This window comes from Aythya marila, assembly GCF_965140915.1.
Source record: "Aythya marila genome assembly, chromosome: 2".
NCBI classification, from domain to species: domain Eukaryota; kingdom Metazoa; phylum Chordata; class Aves; order Anseriformes; family Anatidae; genus Aythya; species Aythya marila.
In genome coordinates, this window is record NC_139043.1 from 32,480,218 (window position 1) to 32,500,660 (window position 20,443).

Genomic DNA, 20,443 nt, shown 5'->3' on the forward strand with positions numbered 1-20,443 from the left:
GGTATCCCCGTCCCCAAAACGCGACTTCCCCTCAACATCAAGCAGCTCAGCTCGTTTCTTCCCCGACGTCTTTCCCTCCAAACCTTGCAGCCACCCCTCGCTTTCCCCGGTGCGATTTGTCCCCCCAAAAGGAACAAGGGAAACCAGCCCACACCTTAGCAGCCCCCAAACCCAGAGTCGGCTCCCCTTGCCCCTTGCTCTTGCTGCAGTCTGATTCCCGCGGACAAGGCATTACCTCCTGTTCGGCAGCCGGGGCGCAGCTCAGCGGGGTTTTTCGGGAGGCGCTGGGCGAGGGGCAGCGGGGGCCGGGGCGGTGGGGAGGGCAGCGCCCCCCCGGGGGCTCGCCCCGCTTCCCTTCCTCTCTGGCGTGGAGGGCCGCGACCACCAGGGTCCCCATCCAATTTCCAAGTCCTCGCTAATCCGGCAGTGCAAACAAGCGCTGCGGGCTCTCTACTGTAAACATTGCGCACTGGCCTAAAATATGCACGATATTAAATTCATAATACCGTTATGTCAGCAATAGGCGGTAATATGGGGATATGGAAACAAAAACACGCAGGCAATAAAGTCAACTCAACCTGGGCTATGCAAACAGGCTCTGTTTTGCAAAAACACCCCATCCTATTTACCCTAGACACTGGGTGAAGCCCGGCGGCAGAGGCCCTGGCACCGCCGGGACTCTGCTCAGCCCCGGGACCGGGCGCCCCTGCGCACCCGCGGAGCCTCCGCAGGCGCGGAGGGGCAGGAGGCAAGGGGAACCGGCATGGAGAGGCTACGAAGCGAAGGGATGAGCAAGCGACAGCAGAAACTGAATCAGCTGTCCTGTTTAAAGGTCAGGGGTGGGATTTTATTTTATTTTATTTTTTGGTTAGAGCAACTTCCCTTTTCACCTTCCTCCCGAGCCCTCAGATCTGGAGGTTTCCTCTCTCTTACAACGGGGGTCTCGCCGCATGCTGGGACCCTGAGGAAGGTATGGTGAGAAGAAAGAGAGGCAACATGCGCCCTGCGTGTAGAAAAGGAGAAGAGGGCGGGTTAGCGTGTCCTCCGTGCTTCGCACAACGCAAATGCGATCTCTAGTCTATATATTATATAAAACCCTGGAGAGCAGAGCAGTCAAACATCACTTCCACCGGAAAACCCCACTCGCTAGACACTTCCCTGTTTCAGACTCGCTTTCTCTCTCTTTGCCTGTGGCTGTCCGAATCCCTGTTTAAAACGGATGCCTCTTCTTAAGGGTTATCAGCAAAAACGCCGGGGGCCCGGGGAGCTCGGCTCCCTCAGCACTGGGGGTGGAGGGTATAGGGCGAGAGGGACAGAGCCAGGAGAGACAGACAGCCAGCCAGGAGAGAGGGACAGAGGAGGGAGGACACCGTGCCCCCAAGTCCAGCGAGCCTCAGCGCAGAATAATAAAGCTGTCTCAATAAATAACGTGCCTGTGTCTGTCAGTAGCGCGTTTATTTGCGTTTTTCGCCTGGTTTGTTTGTACTAGTGCCCCCTCTCTCTTGGGAGTCTTTACAGCTCAACAAGCAGGTATTTATCTCCAGTTCCAACCTCGAGTTCTCAGAGAGACCAAACTTTAAGGTTATTAAAATTTCAATCATATTTATTTATTGCAGAAAAATAATATACAATGATATTTACAAAACAATCATAAAAATAGGAATGCATTTAGACACCGGATCTATTTGCATTTTAACATGGGTCATCAATAAATAAATAAAATGTTTATTTTTTTCTCAGAGGAAAAATAATAATAATAAAAAAGTTAGGAACCGGGTATATAACAGCTTGAGCCCAGCTTATTCCCCCCTAAAAAAAAAAAAAAAAAAAAAAAAAAAAAAAAAAAGTTTTCATCTCTACAGGGATATTTTTGGTTGGTTGGTTTCATTCAAGAATGAAGAAAGTCCACAATAATGTATTTCCTTTCATCAGTGGCTCATAGGCACGACCTCTTGGGAATGCATGCAAAAAAAAAAAATAAAAAAGATAAATTCCAACATTCTTCGTCAAAATTAAAAAATAAAATAAAATCGAACGAGTCAGACTTATATCAGAATGCAGAGATGTGTGGATTGTACCGACGCCCAACGTGCAGTCACTGTCCAAAGCCCTTGTCTCTTTCTCTTTCCTTAAGTGCTCCCCACGCCCTGCTTTCAATTTGGATATTGCTCTTCTAATTTCCAAGAAATCCTTGGTACAATTATTATTTTTTTTAGACAAGAACAACAACAAAAAGGTATCCAACTTCAGAGTCTCTAGATTGTCCATTTTCTCCTTCTGTGGGAACAATGTCATCTGCAAAAACCCAGAGAGGGCGGAAAACTCGTTACTGACATGCAAGATAGACCCAGCAGTACCTCCGCCGGCCTGGCTCCGTGAACACTCGCTCTGTGCTCGGCAGAAGGAGGGCGAAGCGGGTGTCCCCGCCGGGCAGACACTCCGGGGGAGCCGGGCCGCGGATTCCCTTCGAAACACGGGCCGACAAGCGGCCCGGCAAGCCCCGCCGGCTCCGTTCGCAGCGGTTGGTGAGGAAGGGACCTCTCCAGGCCGGCCCCATCCGGCCCCACACCCGCGACCGCAGTCCACCCCCGCCGGCAGCGCCCCGACACGCGTGGGCCCCGCGGAGCGCCCCCGGGGACGGGCGGCGGGTGGGTGGGGGGACATGGGGGGGGGTGCAGGGGGCGTCTCCGCGGCTCCAGCGGCCCTGCTTGCAGCCGGCCTGGAAGCCAGGAGAGGAGGTTCAAGATCTCGCCACGCGTGGCCGGCCCACGGCGCAGTCACCCCCTTTAATCCCCCCATTTTCGGGGTCCCTGCCTTACCTAGGGCTCCTGCCGGGGGGATGCGGGTGGGGGACGCCGCCTGCTAGTGGGATGCGGACATGGACCAGGCGCCCTCCATCCTCCACACCGAGAAGGCGTAGCTGAGCCGCTCGTGGGCCACATAGCTGCAGCTTGCCATCTTGGAGTCCAGCTCATCGCTCTGTAGGACCTGGTAGAGGAAGTCGATGTACCTGGCCGCCAGCTTGAGGGTCTGGATCTTGCTCAGCTTGTCCGAGGGCAGCGTGGGGATGATCTTCCGCAGGGCGGCGAACGCCTCGTTCAGCGACTGCGTGCGCTGCCGCTCCCGCACGTTGGCCATGACCCGCTGGGTCTGCAGCTCCTCGTACGACTGGGGGCTGCCGCCGCCGCTGCTGCTGCCGCCGCCGCCCCCGCCGCCCCCGGCTGCCCCGCACTTCTTGCCCCGCTTGCCTTGCGCCGGGCTGCACGGCTCGTCCGCGGCCCCGACGGCGCTGCGGCGGCTGGAGCGCCGCTTGCGCCCCCCTCTCTTGGCGTTGGGCAGCTGCTGCCGGTCCGGCTCCTCTTCGCTGTTGCTCAAGCTGTCGTCGGCGGGGGAGACTGGCGAGTTCGACTCGTCCTGCTGCATCATCTCTGGGGGGGAGACGCGAGAAGCGGGCCGGGAAGGGGGGGGAGGGCAGGGAGGAGAGGGGGGCACCTAACCCGCCAGCTCCCCCTTGGTCGGCTGCTTCGCTGGCCTGCGAGGAGAAGGAGGAGGAGGGAGGGAGGGAGGGAGGACCTCACTTTGGGGGGAGGGGGGATGGCATCGGGATCCAAGAGGAGAAAAAAAAAATAACACGCACGCCAACCAAAAAATTAAAAAAAAAATCAAAAAATCCCTCCCGATCCCTCCTTGGAGCCCCTTCGAGGTGTCTGGGATTGGGAGAAAGTTGAAGACTTGGAGGTTCTTATAGCTCCTGCTGGCGGAAAGTTTGGGGGCAGCAGTGTCATTGGCCTGACGTGGAGAGGAGGGACTTTTGCTGAGTTTTATAGGAAAGTTTCCGCTTCCCCCCCTCCCCGCCCTCCCCCAATTATTTTTTTTCAAGCCATTCACAAGTGATCTGGCCTCACCCCCCCCACCCCACCCCCCCCGCGACACACATCCATCCTTACCCCAGCCCCATTCTCGGCTTCCCTCTCCGCGGTTTCTCCCTCCGGCTCCCTTGGTTCTCACTCGGGTTTTTGGGGGGGGGTGCTGAGGCCGTGTTGGGGTGGGGGAGATAAGGGGAGTACCCGTGCACATCGTGGCGGGGGCTGCCGAGGGGGCGGCTGCCCCGGGGCGGCCGGGGGCTGCCCGCATCTCTCGGACTTCCTCCGCTGCAGCGGGCACGACTTGCAGCGAGAGGGAGGAAGGAGAAGCATCCAGACACATCCTAATCCTGCCCCCCTCTCGCACACCCCGCGCTCCCGGCTCCGAACCCACCCGGGGTCCGGCTATCCGAGGCAGCCTCACGTTTTTGGGCTGGGTAGAGGGAATGGGACAGCCTGGTCCTGGCAAGCGGTAGGACTGCGCTCGGAGAAAGCCATCTTCAGAGGTGGAAGCAGCGGGGGAACTGAGCACTGGCTTCGTGCATACGCCTTAGTCCTCGAGCTCGTCTTTAAAGAGAAAGCCGGGAGGATCCGCATCCCTGCAGCCCCAGCCGGGCACGGCAGACGGGAAGGAGGGTGTACAGAGTCTCTCTGCCCGCCCTCGTTGCCCGCTGGCCGCACGCTTCAATTTGCCCTCCCTGAAGGCACCAGAGGCCGGCACTTCCTGGGAACCGAGCTTATTTATTTTTAATTATCTTCTGTGTTTGTAGCCAAAGCTGTTTCTTCCCATCCCCCGCCTTTGTGCCTCCGTCCCCGCTCGCTGGCAGCCCCGAGCAGGTGGTGTGTCTTTTTAACAGCAGCTCAGATTCAAACGGGGAAAGCCTGGAAGAGAAAGCCAGAAATTGCCAGCCGTCAATAAAAGGGGCGATGCACTTCTGCTGCTCCCTCCCGGGGCACCTCACGCCTGCGGCACCGGCCCTGCACCGGCACCGCTCCTCCGGGCAGCCCCGGCGTGGGGACAGCGGGCAGTGCCTTTGGGGTGAGAGGGAAGAGAGGGCGAACAAAATAACAGCGGGGGAAATCCCAGGGATGAAAAAACGGAGAAAAAGACGAGGCTTCTTTAAAAGCGCTGGCATCTGATCAGGGGGGGGAAATAGCTGTCTGCTAGGGGCAGGTACCTCCAGAGCCCCCCGGGCGCTGTGAGGACCACGGAGCAGGAACCGCCGAGGGGCTGCGGCTCCGGCTTGGCCCGGCTCGGCCCAGGAGATGGCCCCTGTCCCCTCCCGCTCCGCACTTCAGCGCCCGGCGCCACCCGGCGCGGTCAGGGGCTGCCTCCCCGCTGCCCGGAGGGCGGCTTTCCTGCACCGCTCTTCCAGTCGGAGAAGCGAGCACATAGCGGCCTGCCCTAACCCTGCTCTTTGGGGAAATAGGAGGAAAAACAGCGTGGAGGGCAGGCACAGCAGCATGCAGAGCCGCAGAGTGGGCACAAATTCCCCGAGGCTGGGCTTGTCCTTGGCATGGGTGCTGTGACCAACAGGCCTCTGCCATCACCTGGACACCACAGCCTGTCTGGGAAACTCTGGGGGTTCCCTTTTGCTGGCAATACCTGCCCCCCACAAGGTAAAAGAGCTGCCTCTCCTCCACTTCCCTGTCACTACATTTTTTTCTGCGGCCAGAGCCCTGGTGCTTCTCCAGGATGTTGAATGGTGGCATCACAGAACAAAGGTGAGCATCCACAAGCAGCTCTGGAGTTCCCTCCCTCCCTCCCTCCCTCCCTCCCTCCCTCCCTCCCTCCCTCCCTCCCTCCCTCCCTCCCTCCCTCCCTCCCTCCCTCCCTCCCTCCCTCCCTCCCTCCCTCCCTCCCTTCCTTCCTTCCTTCCTTCCTTCCTTCCTTCCTTCCTTCCTTCCTTCCTTCCTTCCTTCCTTCCTTCCTTCCTTCCTTCCTTTCTCTCTCTCTCTCTCTCTCTCTCCCTTTCTTCTTACAGGAAAAAACATCAGTGCGAATCCACATACAGGTACCTGTTAGCTTGCAGGGAACAGGATGCTGAGGCCATGCCTGGGCAGTGAAGCCCCACATTGGCAAAACTGGTGGAAGAAATCCCTTAGAAATCCCTTGCCTGAAAGGAGGAATAGTGTCTCCTGAGGGTTTGCTGGGTCAGCTGAACTTTGAGTGGGACGCAGGACACCACCTGCTCCCCACTGGCCAGAGGAAGGGTGTGCAGAAGAGGAAAGGAAAGATGGAGAGAACGATACATGAGAAGCCTAAACAAACTCTATTTTTCCACATTGGAAGGCAAGAAAACACAGAAAATGCACATGGGGTACAGAGGGCAGCTGTTCTTGGAGGGAGAGGAGATGAGCATGGCAGATGGTAGAGTTTAGGGTCGGTTACTCTTAACTGCAACTGCAGCAAAAGCAATCAGCACTGGTTAGAAGAATACACCAAGGATCTGTGTGTGTTTAAGTGCATTTGTGGGGGTGTGTGCACATACAGCTGGTCTGTTGCAGTGTGCATGTATACCTGTGTGTCGGGAGGGAAGGGGAGCTGGGACTGTACATTGCTTAAAGAAAGCCATTTCAGCTCTGGTTTAATTTGAAATGCACAGCTTCTGATGGGGATGGGGTTGGGGATTTTGTATTCTGCATTAAAATAGTAAATGTTGTGTATTTAAACAGTGCTAAACTATCTGCTTTGAACCTCCAAAAGCCATTAAGGTTGATCGACAGTCTGCTCTGGAGCATGGGGTGAGGGTGGTGTGTCCTGTTCTCTGCTATGCAGAGGCATGTCTTGTGGCACGTGAGGCATGTGAGGACTCACCTGGCACCCTGGGCAGGCTCTCATCCCTTCTTCACTCTTTGGAGGTGACAAGCAAAACTGCAAGCAACTCCAGAACTTTTCCAGGGCCCTTCTAGGACAGCATCTGCCCACCTGTGCAGGCCTCCCCGGATCAGGAAAATGTGTGCTGTTGGATCAGCCCTTACACAGGGCACAGTCAGGACATGAAGAAACCCAGAAAACATTTTGTTACCAGTGCAGTAACGTACAGTAACTACAATAACCCAGATTACAGCTGTGGTGTGAACACAAAGCTGAATAAAGGACAAGCTCCTAGGAATGTGCAATGAGGAATGGCCTTAGCAAAGGGACTGAATGAGCTAGGCTTTGATGCTCCTTGTGGTCTTGATCATCTATCTTTGGAAGCGAAGTTTGCATGGCTGATCATAGGGAGACACTTGGATAGCTTTCCCCTAACAATATCTCCATGCTTGTGTAGGAGCCATCAGCTGCTGGGATATTCTCAGGCTGGGATGAGCAAGCCCTGCCCCAGCCAAGCAGAAACATCTTTGCTTTCAAGGGAAGCGGGCCATGAGTTTGTGTCTTTCTTTGATTTTTGAATAAGAATGAATAAAAGGTCTTATTTTGTTTCCCTGATTATAAATCAATGGGGAAGTTTAAGAACTAATGTATGCATAGTTTAAGAAGTATGTGTGGTGGTTACAAGCACAATGTGCATTACGTTGCATGTGTGCAAATTACAACTGGGTTGCAACAGGCTGTTCAGTGTTAGGCACATGGCCTGCACGTACACATGTTGTAATTTAGCTCTGTTCACTATGGCAAAATACCCTGATCTTGCACTGGTGGGGGCTTCCCAGGTTATTCAGCAATGTAACTGTTATGTGTATGTGCTCAGGACAGGCTGCCTGGCTGCATACTCATGGAACCTCATCAGGAGCTGTCTCAAAGCCCACTAAAGTGCAGCTTCCCCACTAATTTCCATGGCCAAGGATTTTAATTCCTACAGATGCTAGTGAAAGACTGGTTGAGACTCAGTCCCTTCAGAAGGAACAAGAGAGCACCCAGCAACTCTCCATGCTGCAGTGTGATCGAGTGAATGACCTGGGAGCTCTCCCCGTGCCCTGCCACCGACTTGTGCCGAGAGCAGCACAGGGGCAAGAAGAACCCAAAGCCCTGCAGAGCGGGACTGGCTTCCTCCATCCACCCCCTGTCCCTGACCGGGGCAGCCGCCCGCCCCGGGGCCGTGCCTGCAGCCTGGCTACCTGGGCCCGGCAGGGTGGGCGCAGCCAGCGGGGCTGTGCGGCCGGCGGCCACCGGAGGGCACGATTCCCCGCCCGTCCCCATCCCCGTCCCCGTCCCTGTCCCGATCCCTGTCCCTTCAGGCCGTGTACCACGCCGCGTCCACCCCTGACACTCGTGGGTGTGGGTGTAGGGGGGGTGCCTGGCCGTTCCCCGTTTGCTTTGGCACGGATTCCTTCGGGGGTTCCGCCGTAGACAGCCCCCCCCTTTCTTTTATCGCTCAGCCAGAGCCGGGGTTGGGGCTGGGGGCGTGCAAGGTGGGCACACGGCCCCTCCGGACACACGGAGACTTCCTACGGGTGTGCTCCTACCCGAAGCTCTGCCGCTCGCTTCGTCTGCAAGCTCTGGAAAAGAGAAGAAGGGTTTCTCGGAATCATTCAGCGAAGCCTTTTCATCGTCAAAATGACCACAATGATTTTTTTTATTATTATTATTATTATTTATTTTTTAAACCTTAATCTCTAGCTGCGATGCGGTGACTCAGTCAAAACCCCTAGAGGCCTCCTATCCGGGGGGCTGCTTTTTATTTTCCCTGCAGAGAAGCCCTGTGGGGCTCCGAGCACCTCCAGCGCGCCCCCGGCCCCGCGCCCGAGCGCGACCCCGGGCCGGGGCTGTGCCGGCGGCCGGCAGCGCTGCGCCGCTCCGCGCGGGGGCTCCGCTTCGCTCCGCATCGGCCCTTCCACTCTGCCACCGCCTCCCTGCAACGCCAAGCAAAACCTGTGCCCTGGTAGCAAGCACACAAGCCCGCACAGGAGGCAGGTGTCCCGATGACCCGAGCTCTGCAATTGTTTGCCATACGTTTTCTAATATAAAATCTTTTATCTACATATGTTTTACTCGGCTCCAGAAATAATGCATGGCTCCTGCTCCTTAAGGAGGGAGTGAGCACCTTGGTGGAAGGCCTATCCTGCACCACAGAGAAGACGAGTCCTTCCCATCCCAAGAGATCAACATATTTGGTGCTGTGATGGAGCTCTGCACCTAATTATGGCTCTGGGTCTTGTTTATGTGGTTTCATGTCTAAATCTGAAAAGACTGCTTAGTAAAACAAGCTTATCTGCACTCCAGGGGATAATAGTTATTTATATTAATAATGGAGTTTATTTGCTATTTCAGCTCCTTTGATTTTTTTTTTAAAAAATGCTTTTCCATCTCTTCCATCTTTTCTGATCTATGTAAATATATCTTTTTTGTATTCTTCCTGCTCCCACACATTACTCAAATCTCTATCTTCAATCTTTCAATACACTTGGCTCATGGAAGCTCCATAAAACTTCAGGCCTTTTTAGCCACAAACTCTGTTTTTTCTTCCAAGGTGGGGGAGGGTGTACCCTGGGCACTGATGATGGATAAGGCATTCCACTAAGTCTCCTTCCTAGGGGTATGCTCAGACTCTTCCTGCAGCTGGCAGAGTCCCAGAGCCAGAATTTCAGCATGGAAGTGGGCTATGCTGAAGTTAGCCACATCTGCACCCTGTGGAATGATCCTCTGTGCTCCCTACTCAGTGTGGTCTGCTTTAGACTTACAGCTACTCTTGGGATCTCAGAGAAGATGAAGAAAAAAGATCATGTAAGAAACAACCACGACACAGAAGACACTGCAAGAATTCATTAGTGTAATGCATTATTGTAATTTATTAGTGTAAGGCTCTTCCTTACACCTCTCCTTTGAGGTTGACAGCAAGGCCTGGTATGAAGGAAAAGGCCTTCAAGGCTGGAAGGTCATCCTAACATACATATATGCTCTTCTAGGCAAATGCATACTTTTTATTCTATTATTATTATTATTTTGATAGGTAGCCTGATTGAATGCCAGGTCTGGAAATTGGAACCCATCCACCTCCTCTTCCTCCCACTGTAGGACCACACAAGCTGAGTGTGGCTGAGCAGTGAAGAAGAGCCTGGATGGGAAATGTTCACAGAAATGAGCACTCATCTCATTCTTTCCACAGTTATCTTGTCTCTAAGGACACCTAGATAGAGGACTTTTTGAGAGAACAGGGCTTTATTTTTTCTCTGTCAGGTATTCCTCTCAGAGAAGACAAAAGTGGAAAAAATGGTGGAAAAAAGCCTACATATTTCTTTCTAAATGGAAAGGTATTTATATATTTTTAATGTATTTATTTTGTGCTAATGGCTGTCTGCTATGATACCTAAAGATCTGCTGTACACCATTTAGAGCCCCAATCTTATTTACCAGCCTCGGGAAAACAGGACGGTGATTTTTGAGGGCACCTTGCTCACTGTTGATCTATTCATAGATCCATACCCTGGTTTTAATCACTGACCCAATGCCATATAATAGGTCACACAAGGAAGCTGCTCTAGAGCACAAATTACTGACATAAAATTACTGAGCACAAGTTACTGGACTTTTAGGGCAGTTGTCCAGAAGAGTCCATGGGTTATTAATATTAATGTAAATTAACACATGCACACTGTTCATATGTATGTATGTATGCAGGCATCCATGTGTTTGTCTACGTACTCTGACCACTAAACAAGCATCTGGATTTGTATCTATGCTGTATTGTAAAATACCATATTGCTTCTGCTTCTGTCTTGAAAACTATACCAAACATATTCTCATGACAAAGTGTACTATCTGACCTTGCAGCACTAAAAATAGTTAATCTCGGAAGCACTGAAGTATTCATTTCTCCTTTTAAAACATTTATGCCTGCGTTCATTAAGGACTTGCTCCAAAACCCTTTGATGTCAAAGGGAGTGTTTCAGTGGGCTTTAGATCAAGCCCTAAAATGTATCAATTAAACTTTAAATAAAATAGAAATGAAAACAAATCCAGCCTGAGATTACTGTTGAATAAAAATAAATACTTAAGACTGGTTACTTTTGGAGTAAAGTGAAAAATTTTTCTTTAATATTTAGCTGAATTTAGTGAATTTTCAGTGATTTAAAAATAGTTCTTTCTATGCAAGTTGTAATCTGTTTTCAGTCTTCAGAACACCCGTATTTTGTTGCATGGTAGAAATGTTGTTAAATATGTTGACCTTTTAAGTGCAAAGATGTTTTGAGCTCAGTGGTACATATATGTGGTGGACCTTAAACAGTAAGACTTGTCCCAGATTTTCAAAGACAGAGCAAAAACTTCATTTCAACAAATTCTCGTGACTTTAAAATATGTTCATGTCCCAGTTCATACTCAAGCAGTTTATGACATTTTGTAATGTCTGATCTAATGTTATTCTTTGCAAATGGCCTAATGCAACTCTTGGTGACAACACATATAATTGATTTCAAATCAGAAGATGTGCAAGGAATATAACATGAAATTTCTTACTTTTCAGTGGCATTTACAACTTCAGATGTTAATCCTTTTCTCTACAACGATACATAGTACACAGTCTTTATTTGAAAAAAAAAAAATGAAAAAGAAGAAGAGGAAAGCAAATATAAAAACAGACTACAGCCTCACAGTCTTTACCACACTGTTTCCCTTTAGCCATTGTATCAGATGTTTGGGTACTCTGAATGATGCATACCTCCAGATTTTTTATTTTATTTATTTTTTATTTTTTTTTCTGAATGGAGATTACTTGATGCACGACAATAAAATGGTCGTCATTCCTTCCAAAGAGATAGAAGTTTGATTAAGTACATTGCGGTCGCTTACAGCCGTATACTATCTACAGTGTCACTTATGATCTATTTTGGTTATCCCCACATGGCCTTCAACCTAGCTATTATCAGCCAACATGTTAAACTTTTGGCCAGTGGAAATCCGTTAGTGTCTTGGAAAGACACATGAAGCTGTCTTCTGGCCAGATTCCATTATGGGTAACTACAACCTTATCTACATTCAACGTATGTATTTGAGTGGCTGTGGTATAGCACACTGTCATTTGGCTTAATTTCAATCAACCTAGATAATTCTCTGTGTTTTCTTTCCTATAACACTGTGTCATGTTGCAGTACAAAGCGAAACAGCTGCCACATTCTTCTTGAAGACTCATCCCAGAATGGGTTGTCTCTTCTGAGAGGACAACACAGACTCCAATTTGGCAGGTAAAATTTAGCAACACCAAATTCTTCCATCTGTGGTTTCATGTTGTCAGTTCATTGCAGGAACTAATAGTCTGGTATAGATGTCAAACTATTTGATTTGTTAGTGTAGCTGGCAGGCTAACTGTCTAAGCCTTACCATTTCCTCACAGGCTTCATTGTGGGTAGCAACTTTTATCCAGAAAAAGAAGAAAAAATCCATGTTTAAAGATTAGGTACACTGTTGGGAAATTAAGTTTTTAAGTGTAAATCAGATGCATATTGAAAGAAGGAGGTACTTAATACTTACTCACATCAAAGGTATGGGGCCAACTCAAAGAGACATGGATAGTAGGGAAGAAGATGATATAGCCATTCAGCTGTCACTACAATAAACATCTCTTTGTATTCACACTGACCTAGTGTAGGTCAACAGCAAGCAGTACTGTTACGAAGAGATAGAAGATGCTTTACCATTTCTTGTAGTTGTCAAATATGTTGCAATTCTTCATGCATACCCCTCCCAAACTGTTCATTGAAGGAAAAAAAAATCCATTGCTCCTTATGTCACAGAGGTTGGAAAAATATTATACAACATGAAGTTGCCATTAAACTTTGCTCAAGAGCATTTGAACATGGTATGTCACATCCACATAGGATTAAATGCTACTGCAAGGACACCAAAACTGAAGCAAAAGAATTAGTGGCTCACCAGTAACACCCGTGGCATGTCAGACAGTGTATAACATAACAACAACCTATCTGCAATACAGAGGCAGAAGAGTAGTGCCATACAGGTAGCAGTATCATTAGACAGAGCGGAAAGAAACCACTGAAAATGTAGCCTGTTTGCCCTAGATTTTCAGTGATTAGGAAACCTCTATGGTGCTGCTAAGCACTTCCACCATACCTCTTCAAGGCAAGCATTACCAGTCTCCATACAGACTTCCTGTCATTTGAAAATGTGTCATTGGATGTTTTCAGCAAAAGAAAAAGCTTTGGTCATAAAGCCTCCTTTCTTCTTCCCTGAGGTCACACTGCATCTTTGGGGTGATATTGGGCGCTTGTGTGGTATGGAAGAATTCCAGAAACTCTCACAATAAATAATGCTAATGACCCATACCTTCTAGGGAACTGTGATTTGGGAGGGGAAGTAGGGTTGAAAGACATGTCATTAGAACTTTTCACTTTCTGCACTATTCTCAGCTACACGGTAAATCTTTTCAGCTTGGAGGCAAAATAACTGACCTTATATTCCAAAATCCTCTCTAGTCAAAGACTTGGCTAATGTACTGGATTCATCAAAGGATTTGGACAATGGGACATCAAAGATTCATGCTTTTACCACTCAGAGAATATGAGAAATCTCTATTTTGGAGGAAATGTACTTGCATATTTAAAATATGACAAATACCATATGTTCACAACATAGGTTTGGCAGAACTTTTTTCTCTCTGTGGGTAAACTTCATGCTGTTAACATCACAAAACTTCTAGAGTATAACGTGGTTCAGCCTGTAGGTAAGGCATTTATGATTTGAGAGGAGATGCTGTAATAATTCAGTTCCTGGATGTGTGGAATATATAATGGTGAGAATTGACTTAAGCTGTTGTGAATCCATGTATGGTTGACAGAATAAAGTAATGGACTTGTGCATCTCTCCAAATTTAATACCTTGAGGCTGGGAAAGGTGTTTGCAGCAATAGGATTGTCTATTGGTCTCTGTTCCATCTTACCAAGTCTTGGTTTACTATTTCAAGCACAGTTATCAGTATTTTGGTGAAAGCGCCATTTGCTGATGATTAAAATTTGGGTTCTGTATGTCAAGGAGGTGGCACCAGATGAGGACCTAATCTATCAGTTTAATCATATTTGGCAACATTCATGATATCTGCAAAGAAAATTTAAACTGGCTCAGATGTAGTACAAAATGAATTCCACGCGTCTTCAAGTAAGGCAGGGAAAGATTGGAGATAGCCTTTCATTTCACAGTCTCTCAATCACCTTTTTATTTTATTTATTTATTTATTCATTTATTTATTTTTGTCCGTGACTATTCATCATTCTACAACTTCTCTTGCATCTGGTAGTTTTGCAGAGTTATTAGAGTCAAGGATGCTGCAGAGTTACTGTAGGGTCTTGGCATGTCATTAAAATCTGATTAAAACATCTTTCTGTATATTCACTGAATTCTCTTTGCTTTTTGTTTTAATATGTGATAATATTAAGAACAAAAATGTGAACTATTTAAAAGAGTAAGCACTCCCAAAAGTCCCAGATGATATTATTGAGTCCTAAATCTCTGATTCAGCTCAAAGTTATTCAAGAATAATTTTTAAATTATTCCTTTACTCCAAAAATTTCCTGCCAACTCAATGGCTTAGTTATATACATTATTCTAAAAGACTTCAGAGGAGCTTAGATGACCAAGATCAGGTCTAAGAGCACCTTGAAACATCTGAAACACTTCAGCCTTTGGATAATTACATACGTTTGGGGCCAACCCACATTTCTCTTTGGAGAGTGTTTCCCCTGCATGGCTGCAGACAACAGATGGATCATATGATCTCTGCATTTGGAAAGATGGCATAATTCTGGCAGACTGTCAGTTAAGTGAAGGGGGCTGGTTTCAGATCCTCATTAAGAAAATATACAACCACACGGAGTGGACTGAATGGCAAAATGTGATCACTGGCGCCAGCTTTCATAGAAAATGCAGCACGCCGTTGCAACATGAAATCTGATGTGCTGTGGCTAGATCTAGCTCTATCGGGTTTTATATTCATTTTTCAAATAAATGTGTTTTAAAGAAGACTTTTTTGTGTGTTTCAAGAACCCTCTGTTCATGAATATAGAGAGCAGCAGAACAGTGGATAGGTGGAAGACAAATATGAAGGACCACCAGCCCTGGGGTCGAAGAGGGACATCAAGGCTTTGTTGGGTATTCCCTTAATTGCAAGTTTCTGCACATTTTCTATGTTGAAACTCCTCCTTATACTTCTAATCATGCATTGTGTTTATTGAAGTTGGGTGCTTCTAGCAACTGGCATTTTACCTGGAGACACCTTGAGGTCCAGTGCCTTTTCTCATTCTGTTCAATGGCAACTTTGCACACAGATTTCCACAGATGGATAGGCTTAGGAAGAAAATTCAGAACAATGTAAAATGCACTACAGTTTTCCAGAAATACTGGTTATGAGCAGTAAATGCACCACAATCACTACTCACTGCTGAAGAGAAGAGGTCTAGCATAGCTGCACACCTTCACTTCACTATCAGAGACCAAAATAATGGCTGTGGCCTTAGGTCAAAACTTTTAATTCCCTTAGTTTCAACAGTGATTTATGAGAAATCAGGACCTTAATATTGTATCTCATCTTTGTCATGCAATAAGTAAATGTTCCTAAATAATAGATTGTTCTGTAAATCCTTTGTTAAGCAACCTTTTATCCAGACCAGAGAGATCATCCCTCCCACCTGAACCCAAGATGTTCAAGCACTGAATGGCATTTGATGTGGAATAATTATTACTGTATGCTTTGTGCTATATTCACAACTCTGTCCTTTGATAACAGGGTAAGTTTCAATAGTCAGAATTCATTAGAAATGTTAAAGATTTTATAGTAGGTAAATAATACTAGGGAAAAAAAAAAGTATCAACATCTCTGCCTTCTCCTAGTTCATTCATAACTACTCCGCCTTCTCTTAGTTCATTTATTTATGTTAAAGTCCCTCCAGATTTCTTCTTTGCTGAAAATCATGAAATTGTAATATGAAGAAATCATAAAATGCTCTGCTTTTCCTTGAACTTGGAGCAAGGCTTGGAGCAAGACAAGACGTAACTGGAATTAACATGGACAATTATTACCTTTCTTCTGCTTTCAGAGCTAAAGAAACAGTTAAATCAACAGAGGCTTTTAAGTTTTCCTTTTGAAATTATGGCAGAGGTGAGCCAAAAGCATAAACAGGCCAAGCACCTCAGTGTGCCTGATCACTTTGGCATGAATTAAAGCTCCAGGTAACAATAGGGAAGCTTGTCCTTCTGCATTACAACAACTCTACATGGGAAGCATTCAAAACTCCATGGTGTGGGAGAAGATGCTCTGAGTCACAGTTACAGCACTGAAGCCCTTGTGGGAAATATAAACAGTAACGTAATGTAATGTATATAAACATTTGATTACATTACAGATCTTACAAGTGTAGATTCATGTGAAAATTGACACTACACTACTCAAAAGTAAAGATTACAGGATTGATTCCTTACTTTGACTTCTTTGAAGGAACAGGAATTTCAAATGTATAGGGAACTGGGCTGTGACTGGTGATCCATGGAATGATGGCTGCAAGAAATTGCAGGGGTTTAATATTTATATTAATAATATATCACCAGACCAAAGCTTGTCCCTTAATCTAGGGTAGAATGGAGAAAAAGTGAGATCTAAATGAAATTAAAGAAATTAAAAAAATATATATCTGAGATGCATTCCTTGAATAGATAAATTTTTAAGGAATTACACTTGAGCATTTTTATTCAGTTCTTTTACTCTGGGTATACAATTGTGATGGATATTCATTTAAATATCTCAAACAAGCTTGCTCTTTCACAGTAAAGATTAAGAGAAAGTACTCTGAACTGATTGTTTAGCATTTTTAATTATTTTTAGAACAAGTCTTATTGTACTACAAAAAGATTATAATCAACATACCTATCTGTTCTTTTAATTGTTACAGTATATATGTAATAAGTGTGGCTATCATTGTTGCAGATTAGTTGTATTCAAGCCTAGTGAAAACAACAGAGTCTTATGAAAAATGGGGATTCAGCATGCAGAGTAGCTATATTTAAAACATCATGGCTATTTTTAATTTAAAAAAAGTCCAAAAGTTCCAAGTTCATCAAAGAGACCAAAAGGGTTTAATAGAAAATCTCTTTGAGATGCACCACTGATGTGAAAGAGAAGAAAAATAAATCAAAAACTCTTTTCCACTATTTTTGCTTAGAACCCCCATGACTTCAAAAACTAATTTATTTTAAAGTTTGTAAAGGAAAAGAAGTGTTGTTGGACTAAGACTTCACTTATCAAGTTTCATCCTGGAGGGAATTTTTATAGTTGAGTTATAAACCCTCCACACTAGAGTGTTTATAATGGAAACGCTGACAAATGCGATAATAAACACATTGGGGCCATAGTAGCTGGTCAGAACGTGGATGCAGGAGTTTGTAGTGCTATCATAATATTTTGTTCCATTTCCAGCACTAATTTGCTTAAACCTACTTTCAGGTTGAGCAGCTGTAAAACAAGACTATAGATTGCAAAATCATTTGATTATTTTTACTTCTCTTAGAAAGCTTGGAAATGTCTCTCAAATATGATTTCATTTAGACTTATTTTCTGGTTTACATGTCTGAATACTAATCGTAATGTGATAGCTACAAGGGAACTCAACTTTCTACCATAAGGCAGCCTTCAGTGGGCAAAGAGAATATAAACAAACCCGTCTCAGAACAGGATCTAAAAATGGGCTATGATCAAACAGCTTTAAGGCTTTAGAAAACCCCCTATTATCTTTTCCCAGAAGTAATTGACGCTGTCAGTTTTTGTTCTTAATGCGGTGATAATGGCATGGTGCTCCGGGGAGATCAAGGCCTGTGATTGGCTTCGGCATTGGTGGCAGCAGTGCTTCTGAGCAAGGAAAGTCCTTTAAATACAGTGGGTGAAATCCAAGCCTTGCTGATGTTAGCAGCAGTTCTGCACTCACATCACTGGGGCCAGGATTTCACTGGCTTCCCAAGCCTGACATGCTGTTTTATTGCCCTGTGACTCCACAGAATCTGAGGCATCTATCTTGGATTAAGACGAGGATGAAGGGAGAATGGACCCCACAGTCCCGTTATTTCAGTGAGACAGGATCACACTCCAGCGAGAAACTTGTCTGCAATATTTCCAAAACATGTTCATATTCTTAGCAGACAGTTTCCAGGACTTCAGCACATCCACGTGGGCAAGCTGATGGGTCTGTACGGTTTCCTGATGTTTCACTGAGTATATAAGGGTACGCTTTAGTTTTAGCACAGGTGTGGTAAGAACAAATTGCACCAAGACTACCATTCTGGTCAATCTGTCCCTGCTTTGGAAAGGCATGAAACAAAAAAATTAAAGCCCCTTCATCAGCTTCTCAGCTCCTATACATCAATATGCAGTCAAGAGGTTGCTCTGAAGTCCCTAACACAATACAAAACCTGTCTTGGTACTTTGTGCTGTTTGCATATAGTCTTCACTGTCTTGTACCACGAATGCATTTTTAATTTTAAATATTATTCTAAGAATCGGTGGGTCATATATGAATGTTACTACTGTTCTGTGTTACTGCTGCAAAGTTTCTGGTAATCTATTCGAAATAAGCATTCATAATGCAGGATCCAGGTTTTGATTTGTATTCAAAAATAAAATGTAACATTTTCTTTCTGCTTTTCTTTAGTCTTTAACAAAAGCATAGAAAAGCTTGGATCTTGAACAAATTCCAATGTTTTGTTATTAAAACAAGAAGAGAAAACAATAATTTTTGAATTACTTGTTACAAGCATGTTTACATTGTGAATCTCTTAAAGGCTCTGTGTGCTACAGAGTTCTAATTTTATCCAGTGACTTGAGCAAGAAAAAATATGGAAAGATACATAATCATGCTGTGGAAAGCATAGTTGTATGGAGATGATGGAGAAATAGTGATAAGAAGTGAATATTGAATTGCACATTTCATTATCCTTAAATAATTTGTCTTCATCATTTTGCTTGACACAGCAGTAACAGTAAAATGCATCTTGGTCATGTGAACAGTTGTTGATTTTGGAACACTGCTCATTCCTAGTTCCTTTTCTCATTTTATTTTTAGCAAAAAAACATCTGAAGAGGTGAAACACCCCAGTTTCTAGAGAGAATCCAGCTGCGTTAACTATCCAACTGCTTCTTGGAAAAAAGCATTCTGACAACTAGAAAACAGATGCAATGTGTGGAGTCATGGAGGTCAATGAAAACAAGTGGAAAAGGGATTCAGGGAAGTAAGTGAGAAGAGAAATAATATTGCAGTATTAAAACAGGATATTAGATCACTCATTATAATAATACTGAAGTGAAAGAAACAAGAAAAAGAAGAATCACAACAGCAGCTGACAAAATCAGGAGAGAAGAAATCAGAGGGTGGCATTTAGATCTTAGACATACAAGTCTGAAAATCTTGATTTCACTAATACCACAAATTCATATAGTGGAGATAAAAGCTGTCCTCAAAAGTGCTCGCAGGTCCGCTGCCCATTTACTCCTAATTTCAGTGCAGGATGGACTAGGGAAGGGGAGGGTGACCGAGACACACCAGGAGGAACCGGAGAGGCTCCAGTCAGATAAAAAACCGACCCAGCTCCAGGCCCCTAGGAAAGGGAGCTCCTAGCCCCTTCCCTTAGGTGGGGCCCTGCGGTGGAGCCCTTTTCATCCCCATCCCCGTGGTACGGCCGGCCTGGGCTTCCCCCTCCTCTGCCTTATTCTTTTCAGCATTATTTTTTATTATTTTATTTTATTTTATTTTATTTTATTTTATTTTATTTTATTTTATTTTATTTTATTTTATTTTATTTTATTTTATTTTATTTTATTTTATTTTGCAACGAAACTTGTGGGCCCTTAGGAGCAACAACAACAAACAACAAAATGAAACAAACGAAACAAAAACAAACAAAACAAAAACAAACAAACAAACAAAAAAGGAAAATCCAGCGAGGGGGGGAAGCCTCTGAGTGACATTCCCGAAATCAAAGCCTACATGCTTCCGTGCTTTATTTTTCTCTCTTCGGAGGGCACAAACACCACACCCCGCCCGCACTGCATCGTGCTGGGTGCGAGTGCCGGCACTGGCCGCCCACAAGCAGGGCAAAGCTGATCCCTGGGAGAGAATCGTGACACCGAGCGGTTCCGAGCAGATGTTCCGCTTTACTCGCCCTGTGACACACGGCATGGGCTCGGCAGGCTGGATTTCAGAGAAAAGGGAGTTGGTTTGTGTTTATTAAAAATAAATAAATACACAGAGAGGGGGTTTCCTAGTCCCTGGCTGGGCCAGCAACTGCTGAAGAGCCAGTCCGCGGGCTGGAGAATCTCTGGTGCCCCGTCCGACCCGGCCTCGAAGGCGGCACATTGCCACATTGCAAAAATTTAAAGCAAGCAGGCGAAGCAACAACAACCAAAAAGCCCCAGACTTTTTTTTTTTTTTTTTTTTTTTTTTTTCCCTTTACAAAAATGGTATATATTAGCAAATCTACACACAGGGAAGCCCTCTGCCCCTCCTCTTCCCCCGCTCCCCAGGCACTGCTCGGTCTGTGCCCCACGCCTGCACGGCCCTGGCTGCGGTGCAGGGTGCCCGGGCACGGCTCCAAGCGCCACTGGGGGGTGGTGGCCGGCCCCCAACCCTGTCCCGCCGGTCCCCAGCTCTCC

General features: G+C 46.2%; 1 protein-coding gene across 1 annotated transcript; it reads right to left on the bottom strand.

Moving 5' to 3' along the window:
• Window positions 1–1,674: 1,674 nt before the first annotated feature.
• On the bottom strand, window positions 1,675–3,786 carry TWIST1 (twist family bHLH transcription factor 1). Its single transcript, XM_082754786.1, has 2 exons — window positions 2,820–3,786; window positions 1,675–2,295 (listed from the first exon to the last, which is right to left on the bottom strand). Exon 1 carries the CDS (start codon window positions 3,424–3,426, stop codon window positions 2,863–2,865), a length of 564 nt encoding a protein of 187 aa, XP_082610912.1. The 5' UTR covers window positions 3,427–3,786; the 3' UTR covers window positions 1,675–2,295; window positions 2,820–2,862.
• Window positions 3,787–20,443: the final 16,657 nt, after the last annotated feature.

Excerpts from the sequence above, each read along its gene's own strand:
- TWIST1 (XM_082754786.1), bottom strand. The coding sequence starts at position 3,426 with ATGATGCAGCAGGACGAGTCGAACTCGCCAGTCTCCCCCGCCGACGAC.